This window comes from Ornithorhynchus anatinus, chromosome 7 (genome assembly GCF_004115215.2).
Source record: "Ornithorhynchus anatinus isolate Pmale09 chromosome 7, mOrnAna1.pri.v4, whole genome shotgun sequence".
Classification (NCBI taxonomy): Eukaryota; Metazoa; Chordata; class Mammalia; order Monotremata; family Ornithorhynchidae; genus Ornithorhynchus; species Ornithorhynchus anatinus.
The window spans coordinates 63,435,747-63,457,004 of record NC_041734.1 but is presented as its reverse complement, the minus strand read 5'-3'; the positions used below and the strand labels follow the sequence as shown (position 1 = coordinate 63,457,004).

General features: G+C 45.7%; 1 protein-coding gene across 6 annotated transcripts; it reads right to left on the bottom strand.

Annotated features, from left to right (window-relative positions):
• Positions 1-792: 792 nt before the first annotated feature.
• LOC103166620 (C4b-binding protein alpha chain-like) lies at positions 793-14,188 on the bottom strand. 6 transcript variants are annotated; one of them, XM_029068197.2, is made up of 7 exons: positions 14,009-14,177; positions 12,046-12,217; positions 10,252-10,449; positions 9,866-9,965; positions 6,097-6,188; positions 2,479-2,654; positions 793-1,021 (listed from the first exon to the last, which is right to left on the bottom strand). In XM_029068197.2, the coding sequence occupies exons 2-7, from the start codon at positions 12,161-12,163 to the stop codon at positions 854-856; spliced, it is 852 nt and encodes a 283-aa protein (XP_028924030.1). In that variant the 5' UTR covers positions 12,164-12,217; positions 14,009-14,177; the 3' UTR covers positions 793-853. The 6 variants fall into 6 exon arrangements, with proteins under 6 accessions (XP_028924030.1, XP_028924026.1, XP_028924027.1 ...); XM_029068193.2 differs by lacking the exon at positions 793-1,021 and adding an exon at positions 1,885-2,079 and having other exon boundaries at positions 12,046-12,214; positions 14,009-14,188; XM_029068194.2 differs by lacking the exon at positions 793-1,021 and adding an exon at positions 1,885-2,079 and having other exon boundaries at positions 12,046-12,267; positions 14,009-14,179.
• Between the last annotated feature and the right edge of the window lie 7,070 nt (positions 14,189-21,258).

Here is a 21,258-nt window from a genome sequence, read left to right as displayed (position 1 = left end):
CTCGGGACCCTCGATGGAGTTAGTGGAACGTGGAGGGAGAAGCTGTGGTGGTGGCGGGGAGGGGCGGGAGGGCATCAGGGCTGAAAACTTAAAAAATGGGAGGAAAGGGCATCAGGTTCAAGAAGGGCACCGATCAACTGAAAACTGAACCAATGGCCATCCTAATCCCAGAGACAACAGCAAGAGTAATTTCTCTTCTCTTGCCAGTCATTCGTATTTATTGAGCGCTTACTATGTGCATATCACTGTACTAAGGGTCTGAGAGAGTACAATATAACAATGTAAAATTATCTGTCAGCTATTACTGTGCTGCTTCTCTCTGGGATCCTTGGAGTTTGTGCCTGATTGATAGCTTGACTGAATGACTGCTAAACAGAGTGGCTTAAAGCGACAGAGTATGGGCCTGGGATTCAGGTCCTGGGTTGTCAGGACCACACTTGTCTGCTGTGACGAGTCAAGTCACAAGGCAAGTCAACCTCTCTGAGCCTCAATTACCTCATCTGTAAAATGGGGATTAAGACTGTAGCCCCATATGAAACAGATTGTGTCCAACCTGATTAGCTTGAACCCAGTGCTTAGTACAGCGCCTGGAACTTAGTAAGCTCTTAACAAATACCTTAAAAAAATTACACAGTGAGAAATTGCTATTCTCTGTCGGCTTTTGAGGCTGTAACCGCCTGCAATAAGTAGGACTATGTCTGGGGAAACGGGAACGTATTTCTGATCCAGGAAATCTCCCAAATGGTTTGAAATCCATCTCCAGCCATCTGTTAGACAGTGGCCTCTGGCGGGAAAGAGATAGTATTACTGTTTTATTGGTGTGTCTCTCTCTGAGAATCAGGAATCTCAGAGCTTACTGTCCTTTGACATGATTTTTCTTCATACTTTCCATCTCCAGTTCCAGTTTCTCAATCTCCAGTGACATCTTATACACTTCCAGAGTTGTTTTCACCCGTTGTCTGTCAGGATCACATTTCAGAATATCACCTCCCAGCTGTAAACTTTGGCAGGTCAACAACTCCTAAGAGACAAAATATAAATAAGAGCAATGATAATAATAGTATTTGTTAAGCACTAATTATGTTTCAAGCACTGGGATGGATACAGTACAATCAGATCAGGCAGTACCTGTGTCATGCAGAGCTCACAGTTGCGGGGGCGTGAGAGGGGAGAACAGGAATTGGGGATTGCTAAACTGAGCAGCTTAGGGGATAGGGTATGGGCCTGGGAGTCAGAAGGACCTGGGATCTACAGATAAGGAACTTATCTGCTGGGGACGCTGCTGAGGGCCCTCGGGAACACAGGACAAGGAGACACATGTGACGTCATAGGCTTTTCAAGTTGGCATGCAGCGGACCGTGATAACATCGCACCCACTCCTTTTGTGGGAGGAGGACCATTTCGTGTGATCCCTGAACATTCCTTACTGATAAGGAAATTTAGATACAGAGAAGCCTAGTGACTTGACCAAGCACTTGCAGCAGGCAAGTGGCAGAGCCGGGACTAGAAACCCAGGTCTCCTGACTCCCAGCCCTGGGCTTTTTCCACTACACCATGCTACTTCTGCTAGAAAGAACCAAGGATCTGGCATTTATACCAACAGTTCATATTTTCTCAGACTTTTTAAGTTTTCTTACTGCCAGTGACTGTATTTTTGCTGCACCAGACCTACTAATGGGCCTTGAGTATTATAATCTAGGTGAGGAGATAGAGCCTAGATTTAGGGGACAGTATACCTAGATCTGCCCCATCTTGTTGTGGGACTCTGGACAAGTCCCTTGTATTGTTGTATTGTACTCTCCCAAGTGCTTAGCACTGTGTTCTGCACACAGAAAGCATTCAATAAATACAAATGACTTTAGATCACTTCCTGAAGAATCTTCCCTGTTCTTCCCTCCCTCAGCAAGAGATTGAAGCTGCAATGACAGGCATTAAATTGGAGTCACTGAAGAGATTTTTAATGATATGCATCAACTCCCAGGGATTAACTCTCGAAATGAACCGTATATAGTCTCCATTTCCCTGAACCAAGACCACAGTGTTCTCTTCTGCTGTCCTGATCACTCCTCCTTTGATCTCCTGAAGAAAATGGACAAGAGAAGCAATGTGAGAAGCAGCTTGGCCTAGTGGATAGAGCACAGTCATGGGAGCCTGGATTCTAATCCCAGCTCTGTCATGTGTCTGCTGTATGACTTTGGGCAAATCACTTAACTTTCCTATGCCTCAGATACCTCATCTGTAAAATGGGGATTAAGACTGTGAGCCCTATCTGGGATGGACTACGTCCAACCCAATTACCTTGTAACTGCCTAGCACTTAGTTCTGGCACATAGTAAGACTGCCACAATACCACTATTATTATTATTATTATTATTAAGATGCTCCTTGCCATAAATTGAAATGGATTGGAGCAGAAAGAAGAGAAGGGGAGAAGAAATAAGTTGGCAGAAATTGGGTTGATTCTCTAGCTCTACTCACCTTCTTGCAGGTGGGTAACTCAGGCTCCCAGGAGCCACTCTCTGAGCAAGTGACAGTCTGAGGTCCACTAAGATAGAATCCAGGATGGCACTGGATGGTGACAGTGTCCAGAGGGGTGTAATGATTGCTTATCTTTGTTGGACTTCCATTTAACACAACTGGATTTGCACAAGACACTGAAGAGAAGGCAGAACATCAAAGTCATATTAAGGTCACATCTCCTCCAAAAGGCTTTCTCCAATAAACCCTCTTTCCACAACTCCCTCTCCCTTCTGCATCACCTATGCACTTGGAAGTGTATCCTTTGGGTGCTTGATATTCACCCCAATTTCAGCTCCACAGCACTCATGTATATATCTGAAATTTATTTATACAAATGTCTGTCTAGACTGTAAAGCTCGTTTAGGGTAAGGAGAGTATCTGCCGACTCTGTTATATTGTACTCTTCCAAGTGATTTTAGTACAGTGCTTTGCCTATAGTAAGTGCTCAATAAATACCATTAATTGATTGACTTATCAGATGATGGAGGTTTAGTACAGAGCTCTACACACAGTAGGTCCTTGATAAATATGCCTAATTGACTGATTAATTGATTGATCCCATCAATCCCCCATCAGTTGTTTGGAAACTACTGTGTTAAGGACACTGTTAAAAATTCCTGAGAGTACAAAAGAGTTGGAGGACACAGTTCCTGCCTTTATGTAGTTTATAGACTAGTGGGGGGACAGAAACAAAATAACTGACAGAAAGAAGAAAAGAATGGACATGTAGATGAGTAAGTGCCCAGATAAAAGGATGTGAAAGTTGCTGTGAACAGAAATGCTACCAGTGGTGCATAAGAAAGTAGTTGGCACAGGAAGGCTGAGGTAATTTTCCAGGGCATGTCACCTGGGGAGAAGAAGAATCAATCAGGAAGGGTCTTCTGGAAGATAGGTGACCTTAACAATTTGAAGTTGGAGGGAGTTCCAAGTAGAAGGAAGGGAGGGTGAACAAGGGGTCGGGTCAGGAGAGACCAGGAGACAAGAAGGAGTAGGTTAACCTGAGAGGAAGCTGAGCAGCATCATTGCCTAATGGAAAGAGCACGGGCCTGGGAACCGGAGGACTTGGATCTAATCTCAGCTCCGCCACTTTTTCAGCTGGGTGAATTTGGACAAGTCATTCAACTTCTCTGGGCCTCAGTTTCCTCAACTGTAAAACCAGGATTTCCTACCTATTCTCCCTCCTACTTAGACTGTAAGTCCCACATAGGACAGGGACTGTGTCTGAGCTGATGAACTTGTATCTATCCCAGCACTTGTACAGTGTTTGACATAGTCAGTGCTTAACAAATACCATAAAAAATCATATTTACTGAGCACAATATACAATATAACATCTTTAACCTCATCTGCAAAATGGGGATTGAGACTGTGAGCCCCAAGAGGGACATGGACTATGTCCAACCTGATTATCTTGTATCTACGCCAGCACTTAGTACAATGCCTGGAACATAGTAAGTGCTTAACAAATACCATACAAAAATAATGAGAGTTCCTGCAGTTACCTTGAAGCCAATAGTCAGATGAGATCATCAGCTCCAAACTGGAACTTAAAGAAATCAGGCAAGTTCACCTTGCATTTTCTATTCCTCATTTACTATACCATGAAGCAGGGACCAGCACCCACAGCTCTTCAGCCACATGGAGCTCTTCTCTAGATTGTCAGCTCTCAGCGGGCAGGGATCGTGTCGACCAACTCTGTGGTACTGTACTCTCCCAAGTGCTTAGTCCAGTGTTTGACACACAGTAAGCCCTCTATAAGTACCTTTGATTGATTAATTGATTGATTGATGGATTCCTGAAGCCAAATATGGCCCTCCAGAAAGGCCTTGGATTTGTAGAGAGGTAGGGGGGAATGCAGAGCTCACAACGTATGGTACAGCTATCAAACACAGCACCAAAGCTGCAAGCTACTGTCAGGCCCATCGAGTGCGCACGTGCACACACACACACACACACACACACATCCCCCCCAACCACCACCACCACCTCCCTTCCCCTCTACCCCATCCTTTGGATTCAAAGATCACTTGCTGACATCCTACTGCCAGGCCCTGCTGGAGAGGGTCGCTGAAGGCCAATGGAATTGTGGAGTATCACCACAGTTCCACTATAGGCCAATGGAATTGTGGAATATCACCACAGTTCCACCAGTTGAAAAGCATAAGTTCCTTGTGGTTAGGGAACCTGTCTACCGACTCTGTTGTATTGTCCTCTCACTAGCACTCAGTTCAGTGCTCTGCATACAGTAAAGGCTCAATAAAGACCATCAATTGATTGGTTGATTGACTGACTAGGAAGATGCTCTAACTCAAGAGCCCAGGTGACAATGCTTTGTCCAAGAACCCGGATCATATTCATTCAATTGTATTTATTGAGCGCTTACTGTGTGCAGAGCACTGTACTAAATGCTTGGAATATACAAATAGGCAACAACAAGCTCACAGTCTAAAAGGGGAGACAGCAAAACAAAACAAAAAAGTAGACAGGCATCAATACCATCAAAAGAGATAAACAGAATCATAGGTATATACACAATCATAGATACGTATACACAACATCTTCAGTCAAATCAGCCAAACCAAATGATGGGGGTTTGAGGTGAAGACCCCTCTTTCTCAAACTCATCCCAACTTGGCCTCAAAGTCCAGGATTGTTTCAATATTCTCCACAGGATTGTCATACTTTGGCCCAGAAAAGAGCAACTTTTCAAACTTTTAGAGGACTCGGATATTAAGCAAGAAATCCCACAAAGTGAGCCTCTTCCTTATTCACTAAAAGTGATCACCATAGTCATCATCAAAAGTATTTATTGAGCACTTACTAGGTGCAGAGCACTGCACTAAGCTTGGAAGAGCTCAATATAACAGAGGTGACAGACATATTCCCTCCCCACAACCAGCTTACAGTCTAGCGCTGCCACTGATATTGGGGAAGGGGCTTTTCCCAAGTTTTGTGTGACCACCTCAAGCTCGTTGTGGGCAAAGAACGTGTCTATCAACTCTGTTTTATGGTACTCTCCCAAGCACTTAGTTTACTGCTTTGCGCACAGTAAGTGCTCAATAAATACCACGGATGATGATTTGCCCTCCAGCCGCTTTAAAAAAACAATCTAAACTTTGAGAAAGGAAACTATTAGTGTTTCAGGGATGGCCAAAAATATAAAGTTTAGCTAAGAATTTCATTAAAATTAGCTTGGACCTTACTTGGAAGTCTATAAATCTTGCCCAAGTTTACCTTAAAATGGTATTTATTAAGTGTTTATTATGTACCAACTAAGAGCTAGAATAATCAAGATCATCAAGTTAGACACTGTCGCTGTCCTACCTGGGGATCACACCCTAAGTAGGAGGGAGAACAGGCATTTCATCCCCATTTTACAGGTGAGGAAATCGAGGCACAGAGAAGATACGTGACTTGCCCAAAGTCACCCAGCAGGCAAGTGGCAGGTCTTCTGACTCCTAGGCCCATTCCCTTTTTTCTAAGTCATGCTATTTCTTTCAAAAGAAGTCACTTCCGATAGAGAGGTGAGATATGGCCGCCAAATATTCTCTTTATGTTACATAACCAACTACTTACGCCTACATTGTGGCAGTTCAGGACTCCAGTGAACAGTCTTCTGCATAGGCATAACCTTGCACTGACTAGTCGATGAACCTATTAATTGAAAACTTCACAACAGAGAGAAAGTTTGAGATTTCTTATGATATTTGTTAAGCATTTATTTTGTGCCAGGCACTGTTATAAGCGCTGAGGTGGATACAAGCTAATCAGGTCAGACACAGTCCATGTCCACTTGGGGCTCACAGTCTTAATCCCCATTTTACAGACGAGGCAACTGAAGCACAAAGAAGTTAAGTGACTTGCCGAGGTCACACAATTGACAAGTGGCAGAGCCGGAATTAGAACTGTGTTCTAGCCATTGGGCCACTGTGGTAACCAACCCTTAACCAGCCCTACTCCATTTTGCTTTAAATGCCCCGTTAGCATTAATCTACCTTGTTTTCCTAAATCATGACTCAGCCACCCCCTTCCCCTGTCATCAATTTCTGCCATACCTTCCGTTCTGGCCAATTTCAGCCACACCCTGTTGTCAGTTAAAGAAAACGGGAGGCATGCTTGATTGGATTGTTGTTGGTGCTAAGTGACACCACACTCACCATGGACTATAGCTACCTCTCCAACCTTTCAGGGATGAGGTTGAGCCCCGCTTTTAGGGCAACATTCATTGATTCAATCGTATTTATTGAGGGCTTACTGTGTGCAAAACACTATACTAAGCACTTACAGACTCTGTCTTGTCCTCACCCATAGAGATCTGTGTTAATATTGCAATTTAGAAAAACTCCTGTGCTGTGTTTTTGCAACTTTATTTTTTGGACTTGGCATTCGGGGGCTCATTCAGGGTCCACGTGAGCTCCTGGGAAAGACCTGCTTAGGATTTGCCGGATCAAGGACTCTCACCAGTGCTCACCTAGGTTAGGGAGCCTTTTGAAATTCCTTGGAGGAGAACTTCTCCAGTCCACCAGACCCCTGGCTGGGGCTGTCCCTGGGCACCGTGGATCCCATTCAGTCCACACAGTGAGAAAGGGGGAAACCAAATTTTTTCTTGGGGGTGGCCCCCATTTGAACAATTTTTTTGTTGTAGGGGGCGGGCCCCCAATAAGAATGGAAAAAGGAGATGGACTCTAGAGAATGGAAAAGGTGGCAGACCCCTCAAAAACAAAGGGGGAGACCCTTCAAGAACCAAATAAGGTACCTAGGGAGGAAGGGGAATATACTGAGCTGCTTGCCCTGACCCCACCTCAGTATATATGTGAGTGTGAAAGATTGCTGGCCAAGTATATGAGTGGAAATGGGGAAATATGCAGTAACCTTCGTGGGCTCCTCCTCTGCCTCCCATCCCCTAACTGTGGGGGTCCCTCAAGGTTCAGTTCTGGATTCCCATCTAGTCTCCAGCTACACCCATTCCCTTGGAAAACTCATTCGCTTCCATGGCTTCAACTACCATCTCTATGCAGATGATACCCAAATCTAATAATAATAATAATAAAGTTGGTATTTGTTAAGCGCTTACTATGTGCAGAGCACTGTTCTAAGCGCTGGGGTAGACACAGGGGAATCAGGTTGTCCCACATGGGGCTCACAGTCTTAATCCCCATTTTACAGATGAGGGAACTGAGGCATAGAGAAGTTAAGTGACTAGCCCACAGTCACACAGCTGACAAGTGGCAGAGCTGGGATTCGATCTCATGAACCCTGACTCCAAAGCCCGTGCTCTTTCCACTGCGCCACGCTGCTTCTCCAGCCCTGATCTCTCTCCCTCTCGGCAGTCTCACATGTCCTCTTGCCTTCAAGACATCTCTACCTGGATGTCCTCCTGTCATCTCAAACTTAACATGCTCAAAACAGAACTCCTTACCTTTCCTTCCAAACCCTGTCTTCCACCCTGACTTTCCCATTACTGTAGATGGCACCTCCATCCTTCCGGTCTCAAAAGCCCTTAACCTTGGCATTATCTTTGATTCCCCTTGCTCATTCAACCCACATATTCAATCCATCACTTAATCCTGTCTGTCCCACCTTCACAACATTGCTAAAATCTGCCCTTTCTCCTCCATCCAAATGATTACCAGGTTAATACAGTCACTCATCCGATTCCACCTGGATAGCTGAATCAGCCTCTTTGCTGTCCTCCCAGCCTCCTGTCTCTCCCGATTCCAGTCCATATTTCACTCTGGTGCCCAGATCATTTTTCTAGATAAACGTTCAAGACATGTCACCCCACTCCTCAAAAAACACCAGTGGTTGCCCATCCACCACCATACCAAATAAAAACTCCTTACTATTGGCTTTATAGGACTCCACTACCTTGCCCCCTCCTACCTCACTTTGCTACTCTCCTACTACAACCCTGCCCACACATTTCACTTCTCTAATGCCAACCTATTCAATGTGCCTCAATCTCACTTATCTCATTGCTGACCTCTTGCCCATGTCCTGCCTCTGGCCTGGAATGCCCTCCCTCCTCAAATCTGACAATTACTTTCCCCTTCTTCAAAGCCTTATTGAAGGCACATTTCCTCCAAGAGGCCTTTCCAGACTAAGCTCCCCGTTTCGTCTTCTCCCACTCCCTTCTGTGTCAACCTGACTTGCTCCCTTTGTTCTTCCCCCCTCCCAGCCCCACAGCACTTATGTACATACCTGTAACATTTATTTGTACTGATGTCTGCCTCTTCCCCTCCAGACTGTAAGCTCAGATAGGCAAGGAATGTGTCTGTCTATTGTTGTATTGTACTCTCCCAAGCACTTAGGTCAGTGGTCTATACAGAGTAAGTGATCAGTAAGTTCCACTGATTGATTGATTACCCACCTTGCAATTCAATACCTGATGATTCACCTGCCCTAATGTGGATTGTATTATTTCATTTCCCTATAGCTCTTAAGCCCCTTCTCAGGGTCGCACCTGAAGAGTTTCCAGTTCTCTACCAGTCTCGGCTATAGGAGGGAGAGTCAAGCAGGGGCCTACCCATCCCATTCTTAGCTTGGCCAGTGGCTTGTGAGTGGAAGGCAATCTGCTATACGTCAAAACTCATCTGTGCTGGGCAGCAGTGGCATGGGAGAGAGTCAAGGGCAGACACTCGTTTACTGCGTGGAAGGAGGCAACGGTAAACCACTTCCATAATTTTACCAAGAAAATGCTATGGACACACTACTAGAACGATTGCAGATAGAAATGGGGCATTTTGGGAGAGATGTGCCTATCACGTCGATATGGGTCGGGCACGACTCGACAGCATGACAACAACAACACAGACCTTATGCACTTTTTGGGCAGGGGTCATGCCTACCAACTTTGTTGTACTGTACTTTCCCAAGTGCTTTGCACAGTGCTCTGCATGCAGTAAGTGCTCAATAAATATCACTGATTGGTTGATTGATTATCCACCTAGAAACTCAACACCTGATCATTTACCTACCCTATGTGGATTGCATTTATTTCATTTCCCCATAGATCATAAGCGCCTTGGGGTAGTAGTTGTCCCTATCAACTCTGTTATATTGAACTTTCCCAAGTGCCTAGCACAGTGCTCTGTGCCTAGTAAGTGCTCAATAAATATCACTGACTGATGGATCGATTGATCTGCAGGATATCTCCTGGGGGATTAGGGAATGGGAAAGATATCAGAAGTGGGCAATATTTGGTGCTTATTCCCAAGGCTGGTCTCAAAGTTCTTGTGAAATTAGAAGTTTGGCAGATTCCTTCTGGGGGAAGAGAAAGAACTGAAGGAAGAAGGAAATGCCAAACTGATCTGACACTCATTGGCCTTTCCCTTGGAAAACGTACCCTTCATCACAAACAAAATTCATTTTCGATCCAAACAGGTTTCCATCTGTTTGATTAATTCTGCCATTGGCGAACTCTCCTGGATCCGGACATGACATTTCTAGACAGGAATGAGACTGACGTTAGCACGCTGTGTTCAAAATAGCAGCTGGAGAAGGGGTTTGTCTCAGATGCCTCATAAAGCTTGTCCCAGCCCCAAAGAGGGTTCTCTGGGGAAAATATCATATTCCAACTTTATAGGTTAAGGAAAAAGCCGGAAGAAAGCTTCCCAGGGACAGGAAAATGAAACGGAAGCCCCGAAAACGCCAAACAGCTTGACTCGTGGGCACTCAAGGGCACCAAAGGGACCATCGCTGGTTAGGGTCAGGGGGAGGGCAACTACTCACGGGTACAATATTCCTCGATCAATGACCAGGTTCCAGTAGATTGGCATCTTGCATGGCGGATTTGACGCTGCTTAGCGCTGTAGCCTGGGCGACATTCAAAGCTCACACTTTCCTTCCAAGCGAAAGTTTCCTGGTTTCTGAATTGCCACTGGAGCTGAACAGTCCTAAGCTCTGGAGGTGGATTACATTTACCTGAAACTGATGGGAGGTTCACAATCACAAGGACTGCACACGGCCCTCACAGTCTGCTCCTCTAATGCCAACGTACTCACCCTACCTCCTTCTCTTCTAACTCACGGCCAACCTGTCGCCCACATCCTGCCTCTGGCCTGGAATGCCCTTTCTCTTCAGATGCAACAAACAATTATCTTCTCCACCTTCAAAGTCATATATGATGGATGGATTGATTGTAATTGTTTTAATCCTATTAATAATAGCACCAACGCAAAATGGCTCCATCCAGCATTAATACAATCACTCATCCTAACCCACCTTGATTACTGCATCAATCTTCTTGCTGACCTTCCCGTCTCCTGCCAGTCCATACTTCACTCTGCTGCCCAGATCATTTTTTTACAAAAACGTTCAGGACAAGTCACCCTACTCCTCAAAAAACTCCAATGGTTGTCCATCCACGTCCACCTGAAACAAAAACTCCTCACCCTTGGCTTTAAATCACTCCATCACCATGACCCCTCCTAATGCACCTCACGACTCTCCTGCTACAACTCAGTTTGCACACCTCACTCCTCTAATGCTTACCTTCTCACTGTGCCTCAATCTTGTCTATTTCACCGCTGATCCCTCGCCCACATCTTGCCTCTAGACTGGAACACCCTCCCTCCTCAGATCTGACAGACAATTACTATCCCCCACAAACTCACTGCAGGCAGGGAATGTGTCTGCTTATGTTGTACTGTACTCTCCCAAGTGCTTAGTACAGTGATCTGCACACAGTAAGCACAGTAATTCGGCAACAGATAGAGGCAATCCCTGCCCAGTGACGGGCACATCTCTCAACTAGTACATACACAGCATTGTGCTAAGGATTGAGGGGAATTCTAAAGAAAGGCAATGATGCGATCGCTTCCCTCAAGAAGCTTATAGTCTAAATGGGAGAGGGAAGGTCATTTTCTGCACAAATTATAGAACTATGTAAGCAGACATAATTAATTGCCATGGTACAGAAATATATTGGGTGTCAGGAGGCTTGGCTCCTGGCTCCACTACTTTCGTGCTACGTGACCGTGAGCAAGTGGCTTAACTGCTCTGTGCTTCAGTTTCCTCACCTATAAATTGGGGATCAAATACCCCTTCTCCCTCCTCCTTAGATTGTGAGCACCTTGTGGGACAGAGGCTGTGTCCAACCTGATTATCTTGTATCACCCCAGAATTTAGTACAGTGCTTGGCACATATTAAATGCTTAAATACTATCATTATTATTATTATCTTTATCATAATTATCATTATTACAATAAATCATCAGGGAAATACAAAGGATAAAGAAGAGTTGAGGGTAGAGTGGAAGTCACATGAGGGAAGGTGAGAAGGGATGACTGGAATGACTGAAGCCGGTAAATTTAAACCAGGAAAGCTTCATGCAGGAGGTGAGTCATCAGAAGGAGGAGGAGGAGGAAGGAGGAAAGGGCAGGTTTGGTGTTCAGCTTGCTCTAAAATTAACTCGGATATTCCCCAAGGTCAACCCAGGTGCCATTTAGAAAGAACAAGGATCGGATTCCCCTAACCACATAAGCAGGCTCAGGCTGGTTAGACCCAATTTTCAGGTGACTCACCATGAACAGAAGCCACCAGAGCAGCTAGTAGGAACCCCAGGCTGAGCAGAACTGAGGGGCCGAGTCTTCCTGACCCAGGCCTGGACCAAGTCTCCAAGTGCCTTCTTCTGCAGGTCATCCTCTGTGCAGTCCCCAGAGGGGCAGGGTCCAAGCTCCTTTGCTGAACTTTCTACTGTCAGAGGAAGGAAAAAGCCTTGCAGGGAATTCTGACCACAGCCCTGTCTGAGCGGGAAAGAATCAGAAAAAACTCCGGAGTAAAGCATTAATGACTTCACTTTAAATTCCAGGCAAGGACTGGGAAAGGAAATGCTTAAATTCCATTATTATTATCATTATACAGACACTGTACTAAGCATCGGAGTGGTTCTAGCCCTGGCTCTGCCACTTGTCTGCTATGCGACCTTGGGCAAGTCACTTAATTTCTTGGTGCCTCAGCTTCCTCATCTGTAAAATGGGGATGAAGACTGTGAGCCCCAAGTGGGACAGGGACTGTGTCCAATGCAATTAACATATCTATCCAGTGCTTAGAACAGTACTTGACACATAGTAAGTGCTTAACAAATACCATTATTATTATTATTATTAGTTAATAATAATAATAAATACCATTGATTGATTGACTGATTGATGAGGAGAGTAGCCAAAAGCAGACTTCCCTGTGGGAGAGAGAAGTGTTGGGGATGGTTGGTGAGTGGCAGTGAGGAGGAAGAGAGAGCTGGGGTGAAGTGTTGGGGGTGAGGAGCCAAGGATGAATAACCAGGGTGAAGGGCCAGGGGTGAGAGGTGAGGGGATGAGGGGCAGGGATTGAGGAGCTGGGAGTGAGGGACGGTGGGTGAGGGACCGGGGGTGAATGGCCAGAAGTGAAGGGCCAGGGGTGAGGATGGGGATTGAGGGGCCTACGGTGAGGGAATGGGGGTGAGGGGTGGGGGTGAGAAGCTGGGAGTGAGGACCAGGGGGTGGGTGCGACACCCTTCCTTGAGTCCATGTAGGAGAAGGCTGATGCTGACAGACCAGATGGAACAGCAGGAAAATAATCAGTAACAGAAGCTCTGTGCATGAACACCCGACCACTAAAAAAGAGCTGCAGCATGATTAGGGTCCTATCTATTTCCCTTTCCTCTGCCCTCACCTCCTTTCTCACTAATAATGGTACTTTCCTGAGCTTTCATAACGAATTGGGCTGAAAGCCATTGTACTGAAAATATAAAAGAGTCAGCTGACTTACCTTTTTCAGAAAAAAATGACAAACATTTAAAACCTCAAGAAAAATTAATAGAACAACTGAACAACAAATGTTGGAAACACTTGATTTTTAACTTGCTTAGCAGAATCAGTTTGGGCTGCAAAGGGAGGACAATATGACTGGGAGCTAGAACTCCTGTGTTTCTGTCCCATAACTTGGCCATAATGATTACTATGGTATTTGTAATAATAATAATTATTCTTGTATTTGTTAAGCTCTTACTATATGGCCTGTACCCTTCTAAATGCTGAGATACATATAAGTTAATCAGGTTGGACACGGTCCCCGTCCCACATGGGGTTCACTATCTAAGTAAGAGGGAGGACACTGAATCCCCATTTCACAGAAGAGAAAACTGAGACACAAAGGAAGTGCAGTGACTTGCTCAAGATCACACAGCAGGCAAGTAAAGGAGCCGGAACTAGAACCCAAGTCCTCTGACTTCCAGGCCCGTGCTCTTTCCACTAAGCCACAATATTTCCAAGAGTAGGACATCGGGATGACAAATCCTCAGTCATTTGGGTCTCTACTTCTCCCTGGGGAAAATGGCCAAACAATCCCTGAGGTACCTTCCCTGAGGTATCCACCCCCATCAGACCCTGAACCCCTCCCTGGACCTGGGCTTAGACAGGCCTGCCTCTCTCTCCAAATCACTTTCCCCATATAGTGATTTTCTTCTTTTGTGCCTCTTGCCCAGAAGCTTTCCTAACCCTGGAATACCTTGCCTGTAATCCCTTAGCCAAACGCCTCTCCCTGGCTTCTTGCAGAGTTCCTCTTCACTTGCAGTGGCTACTTCAAAAATCAAGTTGGTGTCCAGCAGCAACAAAGAGGAAATGAAGCTGAGCTGGTATTTCCCAAACCTTGCCCCTCCTGACACCGCACTAAGAGGCCAAAAAACTTGGCCACATTATATGTACGTACCTACTCCCCCTCAAATCCTGGTTAACAGAGAAATGAAGAGATTTCATTTCCGAGAAAGTGGACAATGAATTTGCTCCTCCATTAATGATTAACTCCTCAATCTGGAACTAACAAATTTTGTTAGAGAAGCTACCACCCTCAACCATCCCCCTCAGCTCCACCCACCAGTAGGGTTGCTGGATACCACATGTTGCAATTGTATATTTTCTGCTTGGCTAGTTGTTTCCCCAAGGTGAGAGGGTATGGGGCCGGTGGGGGGGGAGTTGTTTGTTTTTTTTAATGGTATTTGTCAAGCACTTACTAGATGCTTGGCACTGTACTAAGTGCTGCAACAGGCACAAGCTATTCAGGTTGGACACAGTCCATGTCCCCCAGAGGGCTCACAGTCTTAATCAGTGTGACCTAGTAGAGAGGAAGTGTGATTTAGTGGATAGAGCTCAGGCCTGGGAGTCAGAAGGACCTGGGTTCTAATCACAGCTCTGTCACTTGTCTGCTGTGTGACCTTGAGCAAGTCATTTCACTTCTCTGTGACTGATACGTCATCTGTAAAATGGGGATTCAGACTGCGAACTCCATGTGGGACAGGGACTGTGTTCAACCTGATTACCTTGTATCGACTTCAGGGCTTAGAATAGAGCCTGGCACATAGTAAGCGCTTAACTAACGCCATTAAAAAAATCCCCATTTTACTGATGAAGGAATTGAGGCACAGAGACGTGGGGCGGAGCTGGGATGAGAACCCAGGTCTTTTGCTTCATGGGCCCTTGCTCTTTCCACTAGGCCAAGTGGCTTTTTACATATACCGCTTTGATTCGGATGTGGCCATTTATTTGCCTTTGGAGGAGAGGCAGAGGGAGGACAGTTCAGAGAATAGCAAGCAAGGGAGTCTTCAGCCTGATGGCCCAGACTCTTCACCTCTTTCTCTTCTTCCCTGACTGAGGTTTTCTGTAGAAATGCATCTGTTTCTGGGACAGCTGATGCTGTGACAACCATTGAGAAGCAGCGTGGCTCAGTGGAAAGAGCACGGGCTTTGGAGTCAGAGGTCATGGGTTCGAATCCCAGCTCTGCCACTTGTCAGCTGTGTGACTGTGGGCAAGTCACTTAACTTCTCTGTGCCTCAGTTACCTCATCTGTAAAATGGGGATTAAGACTGTGAGCCCCACGTGGGACAACCTGATTCCCCTGTGTCTACCCCAGCGCTTAGAACAGTGCTGTGCACATAGTAAGCGCTTAACAAATACCAACATTATTAAGAGTAAACATGTTAAGAAGCAATGAGGTCCAGGAGAAAAAGGATAAGCCTGGGAGTCAGAGGACCAGGGTTCTAATCTCCACTTTGCCACTTATCTGCTGTGTCACCTTGGGCAAATCATTTAACTTCTGTGACTTAGTTTCCTCATCTGTAAAATAGGGATTCAGTACCTGTTCTTCCTTCTACTTAGACCATGTGGTTCAGCGGCTGTGTCTGACCTGGCTATCTTGTAACTATTCAATACGGTGCTTGGCACACAGGAACACTTAACAAATTCCACATTGATTATTATACCGCTTTCCAGATAATTACAGTCATCATTGCCTGGCCTGGCCATTTCTATAAGAAAATGTCTCTTCTTTCCTGCCACTGCTCTGCGTGCCTGTCATCTGCCACACTGAAGGGCCCTGAAGAAGCAGCATGGTTTAGTTGACACAGCCTGAGCCTGGGAAACAGGAGGGCTTGGTTTCTAATTCCGGATCTGCCACATATCAGTCACATGTCTGCTATGTGACCTTGGGAAAAACACTTAACTTCTCTGGGCCTCAATTACCTTATCTGTAAAATGGATATTAAGAGTGGGAGTCCCCTGTGGGGCAGGGACTATGTCTAACCTCAGGCTCCCTGTCTCTCCCCCTCCCCCATCCCTCATTCCCAACCATCTGGCCACCTACAATGAGGAAAATTAGCATCCTCAGGTCTGAGCTCCCCCAAATCACCCCTCCCCCTCCTCCATCCCCCCTCCTCCTGACCCCTTCTTCTACTTTCCCATCCTTCCCAGGAGTATCTTCAGAGGAGATCTCCTCCCTCCTTTCAGGTGCCACCCGCTCCACATGCGCATCAGACCCCATTCCCTCCCACCTTATAAAAACTCTCGCCCCTTCCATCCTCTGTTCCTTACCTTCCATCTTCAACCTCTTACTCTCCAACTGCTTCTTCCCCTCTGCCTTCAAACATGTCCACGTCTCCCCCTAAAAAAACCCTCCCTTGACTCTACAGCCCCCTCCAGTTATTGCCCCATCTCACTTCTACCCTTCCTTTCCAAACTCCTGGAGTGAGTCATCTACACTCGCTCCCTCAAATTCCTCTTCTCCAACTCTCTCCTGGACCCTCTCCAATCTGGCTTCCGTCCCCCCCAGTCCACTGAAACTGCCCTCTCAAAGGTCACCAATGACCTCCTTCTTGCCAAATCCAACAGCTCCTATTCCAACCTAATCCTCCTCAACATCTCAGCTGTCTTTGATAGTATCGACATTTCCTTCTCCTCAACACGTTATCCAACCTTTGCTTCACTGACTCCATCCTCTCCTGATTCTTCTCTTATCTCTCTGGCCATTCATTCTCAGTCTTCTCCTCCCTCTCCCATCCCCTAACTGCAGGGGTTCCTTAAGGGGCAGTTCTTGGTCCCACTCTGTTCTCCACCTATACTCACTCCTTTGGTGAACTCATTCACTCCCATGGCTTCAACTATCATCTCTACACAGATGATACCCAAATTTACATCTCCTCCCCTGTTCTCTCTCCCTCCCTCCAGGTTTGCATCACCTCCTGCCTTCAGGACATCTCTATTTTGATGCCCTCCTGCCACCTAAAACCTAACATGTCCAAGACAGAGCTCCTTATCTTCCCTCCCAAACCCTGTCCTCTCCCTGACTTTCCCGTCACTGTGGACGGCACTACCATCCTTCACATCAAACAAGCCCGTAACCTTGGTGTCATCCTTGACTCTGTTCTTTCATTCACCCCACATATCCAATCCATCACCAAAACCTGCCAGTCTCACCTTCACAACTTCGTCAATATCCACCCTTTCCTCTCCATCCAAACTGCTACCCGACTAGATTATTACATCAACCTCCTCTCTAATCTCCCATCTTCCTGCCTCTCCCCTCTTCAGTCTATACTTCATTCTGCTGCCCAGATCATCTTTCTACAGAAACGCTCTGGGCATGTCACTCCCCTCCTCAAAAACCTCCAGTGGTTGCCTATCAACCTTCGCATGAAACAAAAACTCCTCACTCTTGGCTTCAAAGCTCTCCATCGCTTTGCCCCCTCCTACCTCACCTCCCTTCTCTCCTTCTACAGCCCACCCCACACTCCAGTCTTCTGCCACTAACCTCCTCACGGTGCCTCGTTCTCGTCTGTCCCTCCACTGACCCCTGGCCCACATCCTACCACTGACCTGGAATGCCCTCCCTCCTCAAATCCTCCAAACAATCACACTTTCCCCCTTCAAAGCCCTACTGAAAGCTCACCTCCTCCAGGAGACTTTCCCAGACTAAGCCCCCCTTTTCCTCAGCTCCCGCTCCCCTCCCCATCACCCCAACTCACTCCTTTTGCTCTACCCCCCTCCATGTTCCACAACACTTGTTATGGTACTTGTTAAGCTCTTTCTATATACCAAGCACTGTTCTAAGCATTGGAGTAGATGTAACTTCATTCATTCATTCAATCGATTTATTGATTATTATCTATAATTCTATTTACTTAGATTAATTCCTCTTTACTTGTTTTGATGTCTGTTCCCCCCTTCTAGACTGTAAGCCTGTTGTGGGCAGGGATTGTCTCTCTTTATTACTGAATTGTACTTTCCAAGAGTTTAGTACAGTGCTCTGCACACAGTTAGCACTCAATAAATCGATTGAATAAATGAATGAATGAATGAATGAATGAATGAATGAATGAATGAATGAATGAATGACGTTATATCTACTCCAATGCTTAGAACATTGCTTGGTACATAGAAAGAGCTTAACAAGTACCATAACTATTATTATTTCCCTGAAGGAATTTTCGAACTCCCTACTGACTCCTTTTAGAAACCCAAGTTAGTGGATCCCACTATATGATGAACCACCCCAGAGTCCATTTAGTATGCAAATATAGAGTGCAGGGCCCTGAGGGCAGCCTGGTCCAGTCAGTCAGTCAGTCTGTCATATTTTTTGAGCACTTACCGTGTGCAGAACACTGTACTAAGTGCTTGGGAGAGTACAATACAAAAATAAACAGGCACGTTCTTTGCCCACAACAAGCTTACACTCTAGAGGGGGAGACAGACATTAATATAAATAAAGAAATTACAGGTATGTACATAGGTGCTGTGGGGCTAGGCAGGAAGATAAATAAAGGGAATAAGTCAGAGCAATGCAGAACAGAGAAGGAGAAGAGGAAAGGAGAGCTTAGTCAGGGAAGGTCTCTTGCAGGAGATGTGCCTTCAATAAGGCTTTGAAGTGGGGGAGACTAATTGTCTGTCGGCTATGAGGAGGGAGAGCTTTCCGAGCCAGAGGCAGGACGTGGGTGAGAAGTAAGCAGTGAGATAGATGAGATGGAGATATGGTGAGTTTAGAGTTAGAGGAGCAAAGTGAGGGACCCTAGAGGTGTTGGGAGCAGTGTGGCTTAATGGAAAAAGCTCAGGCCTGGGAATTAGTCAATCAGCAACATTTATTTTGCACGTTCAATATGCAGAGCACTGTTCTAAGTGCTTAGGAGAGTACAATACAAGGGAATTAGGAGACACGTTACCTGCCCATAGTGAGCTAACAGTCTAGAGGAATCAGAGGATCTTTGTTCTCATCCTTGTGCAGTCACTTGCCTGCTCTTTGACCTTGAGCAAGTCACTTCACTTCCTTGTGCCCTAGTTTCCTCATCTGTAAAATGTGGATTCAGTGCCTATCCTCTCTCTTACTCAGACTGTGAGCCCCATGTGGAACAGGAACTGTGGCTGACCTGACTATCCAGTATCTGACCTGATTATCCTATATCTATCCCAGTTGCTTAGTACTGTGTTTAATGCATAGTAAGTGCTTAAGAAGCACGACATAATATAATAATAAAACTGACTGTTGAGTGGAAAAGCCAGGGCCAATGCCGAGACAAGAAGATACACAAAGCGAGAGATACAAAAGAAATACATAAATGTTGGAGAAATAACCCATGCTGTTGGTGCGGGTGGGACAGACCCTCCCAACTCCCACATTCATACACATACACACAAATGCTCACACACACATGCTCACATAAACAAGTCATACAGGTGCTCACAAACACAGAGGTGGGGAAGGTGGTTTGAAGAGGAGAGGGAGAGGAGAGGGAGAGCGGAGAACCAAAAGTGGGCCAGACATGAACCTTTAGAGTCAGGGACCTTCTCCTTTTTTTATGGAATTTACTAAGCACTTACTAAGTGCCAGGCAGTGTACTAAGTGCAGAGTAGTGAGAAACTAATTAGGATGGACAGAGTCCCTGTCCCACACGGGGCTCCCAATCTTAATCCCTATTTTACAAATGAGGGAACTGAGGCACAGAGAAGTTAAGTGACTTCCCCAAAGTCATACAGCAAACAAGTGGTGGTGCCAGGATTAGAACTCAGGTCCTCTGATTTCCAGGTCTGTGCTCTTTCCACTAGGCCACGCTGCTTCTCAGCCAAGCCATCACCCAAGCCTGCCTCTGCAGAGGGCTTTCGCTCTGCTCCTCCCAAGGCCCACACTTCTAACTGGCCCTCACCCTTTCTAGCCTCTGACCAACTCTGCTGACTTCTTCCTCCTCACCAAGAATGTCCTGCCCCTCAGCCCCATCAGATCACATCCCACCCCTCCTCCAGTGCTTCCTAAAAAGTCCTTCTTTTTTTCTCCTCCACCTTTCCATCATGCCAACCTGTCTGCAGACACTCAGCCATTCTATTGTGCATCTTCCCCCCACGTATTTTGCATAGACTGGGACGGCAGAATTAGGAAATGTCTTCCCGACAACCCGTGTCTGGTTACAAGCAATGCTGTGTTGGGATCAATCAATCGTAGTTATTGAGTGGTTACTGTCTGCAGAGAACTGAACTAAGTGCTTGGGAGAGTACAGTATAACAGAACTGGTAGGAACATTCCCTGCCCACAGCGTACTTACAGTCTAGAAGGGGAGACAGACGTTAATATAAATAAATAATGGATATGTACATAAGTGTTTGGGGGCTGAGGGAGGGGTGAATAAAGGCTGCACATCATGTGAAAGATAAATGCTTGTGCACCTTTGAGGGGGTAGGCTGTGAGGTGAGTACAACAGCGTGAATTTTCCTTAGTGGGCCGGGGGGGGAGGATTCTACCCAATTACACTCTTTGAGGGTAAGGATCATGTTTACCACTTCTCTGAGACTCTCTCAAGAAGTTAGTACAGTGTCCTGCACTTGATAAATGCTCGATAAATACGACTGATTGATTGATTCTGCAAAAACACAACTCTGTGTTTTAGGAGAATGTAAGCTTGTTGTGGGCAGGGAATGTGACTGATATACTGTACTCTCCTAGGTGCTTAGTACAATGCTCTGAACACAGTTAAGTGCCCAACAGATATGACTGATTGAACTGGAAGGACTTGTTTCTTTATTCCTTTGTGCCTATTATAATCTATTCTCTCTCTCTCTCTCTCTCTGAACTATGGAATATTTGTGAGCTCGTGTCTGCTGTTTATCCTATTAGATGGTAGCTATCTTAAGGACAGGATTCAAGTCTTTTACCTACTTTGTAAATTCCTCAAGGATGTAGTACAGTGCTCTTCATTGTAGGCACTCAACACTATTGAGACTACTGATTAACGAGATGAAGCTATATAAATGAGAGAGGGAAAAACACAAACAGATGCAGAAATGGCAGGCAAATCAACCTATTTCTGATCCAATGTCTCAGAGAGAGTTCAAAAAAATAAAATAAATTATGGTACTTGTTGAGTGCTATGTGCCAAGCACTCTTGTTAATACTGGGGTAGATGCAAATTATTCAGGTTGTATGCAGTCCCTGTCCCACATGGGGTTCCC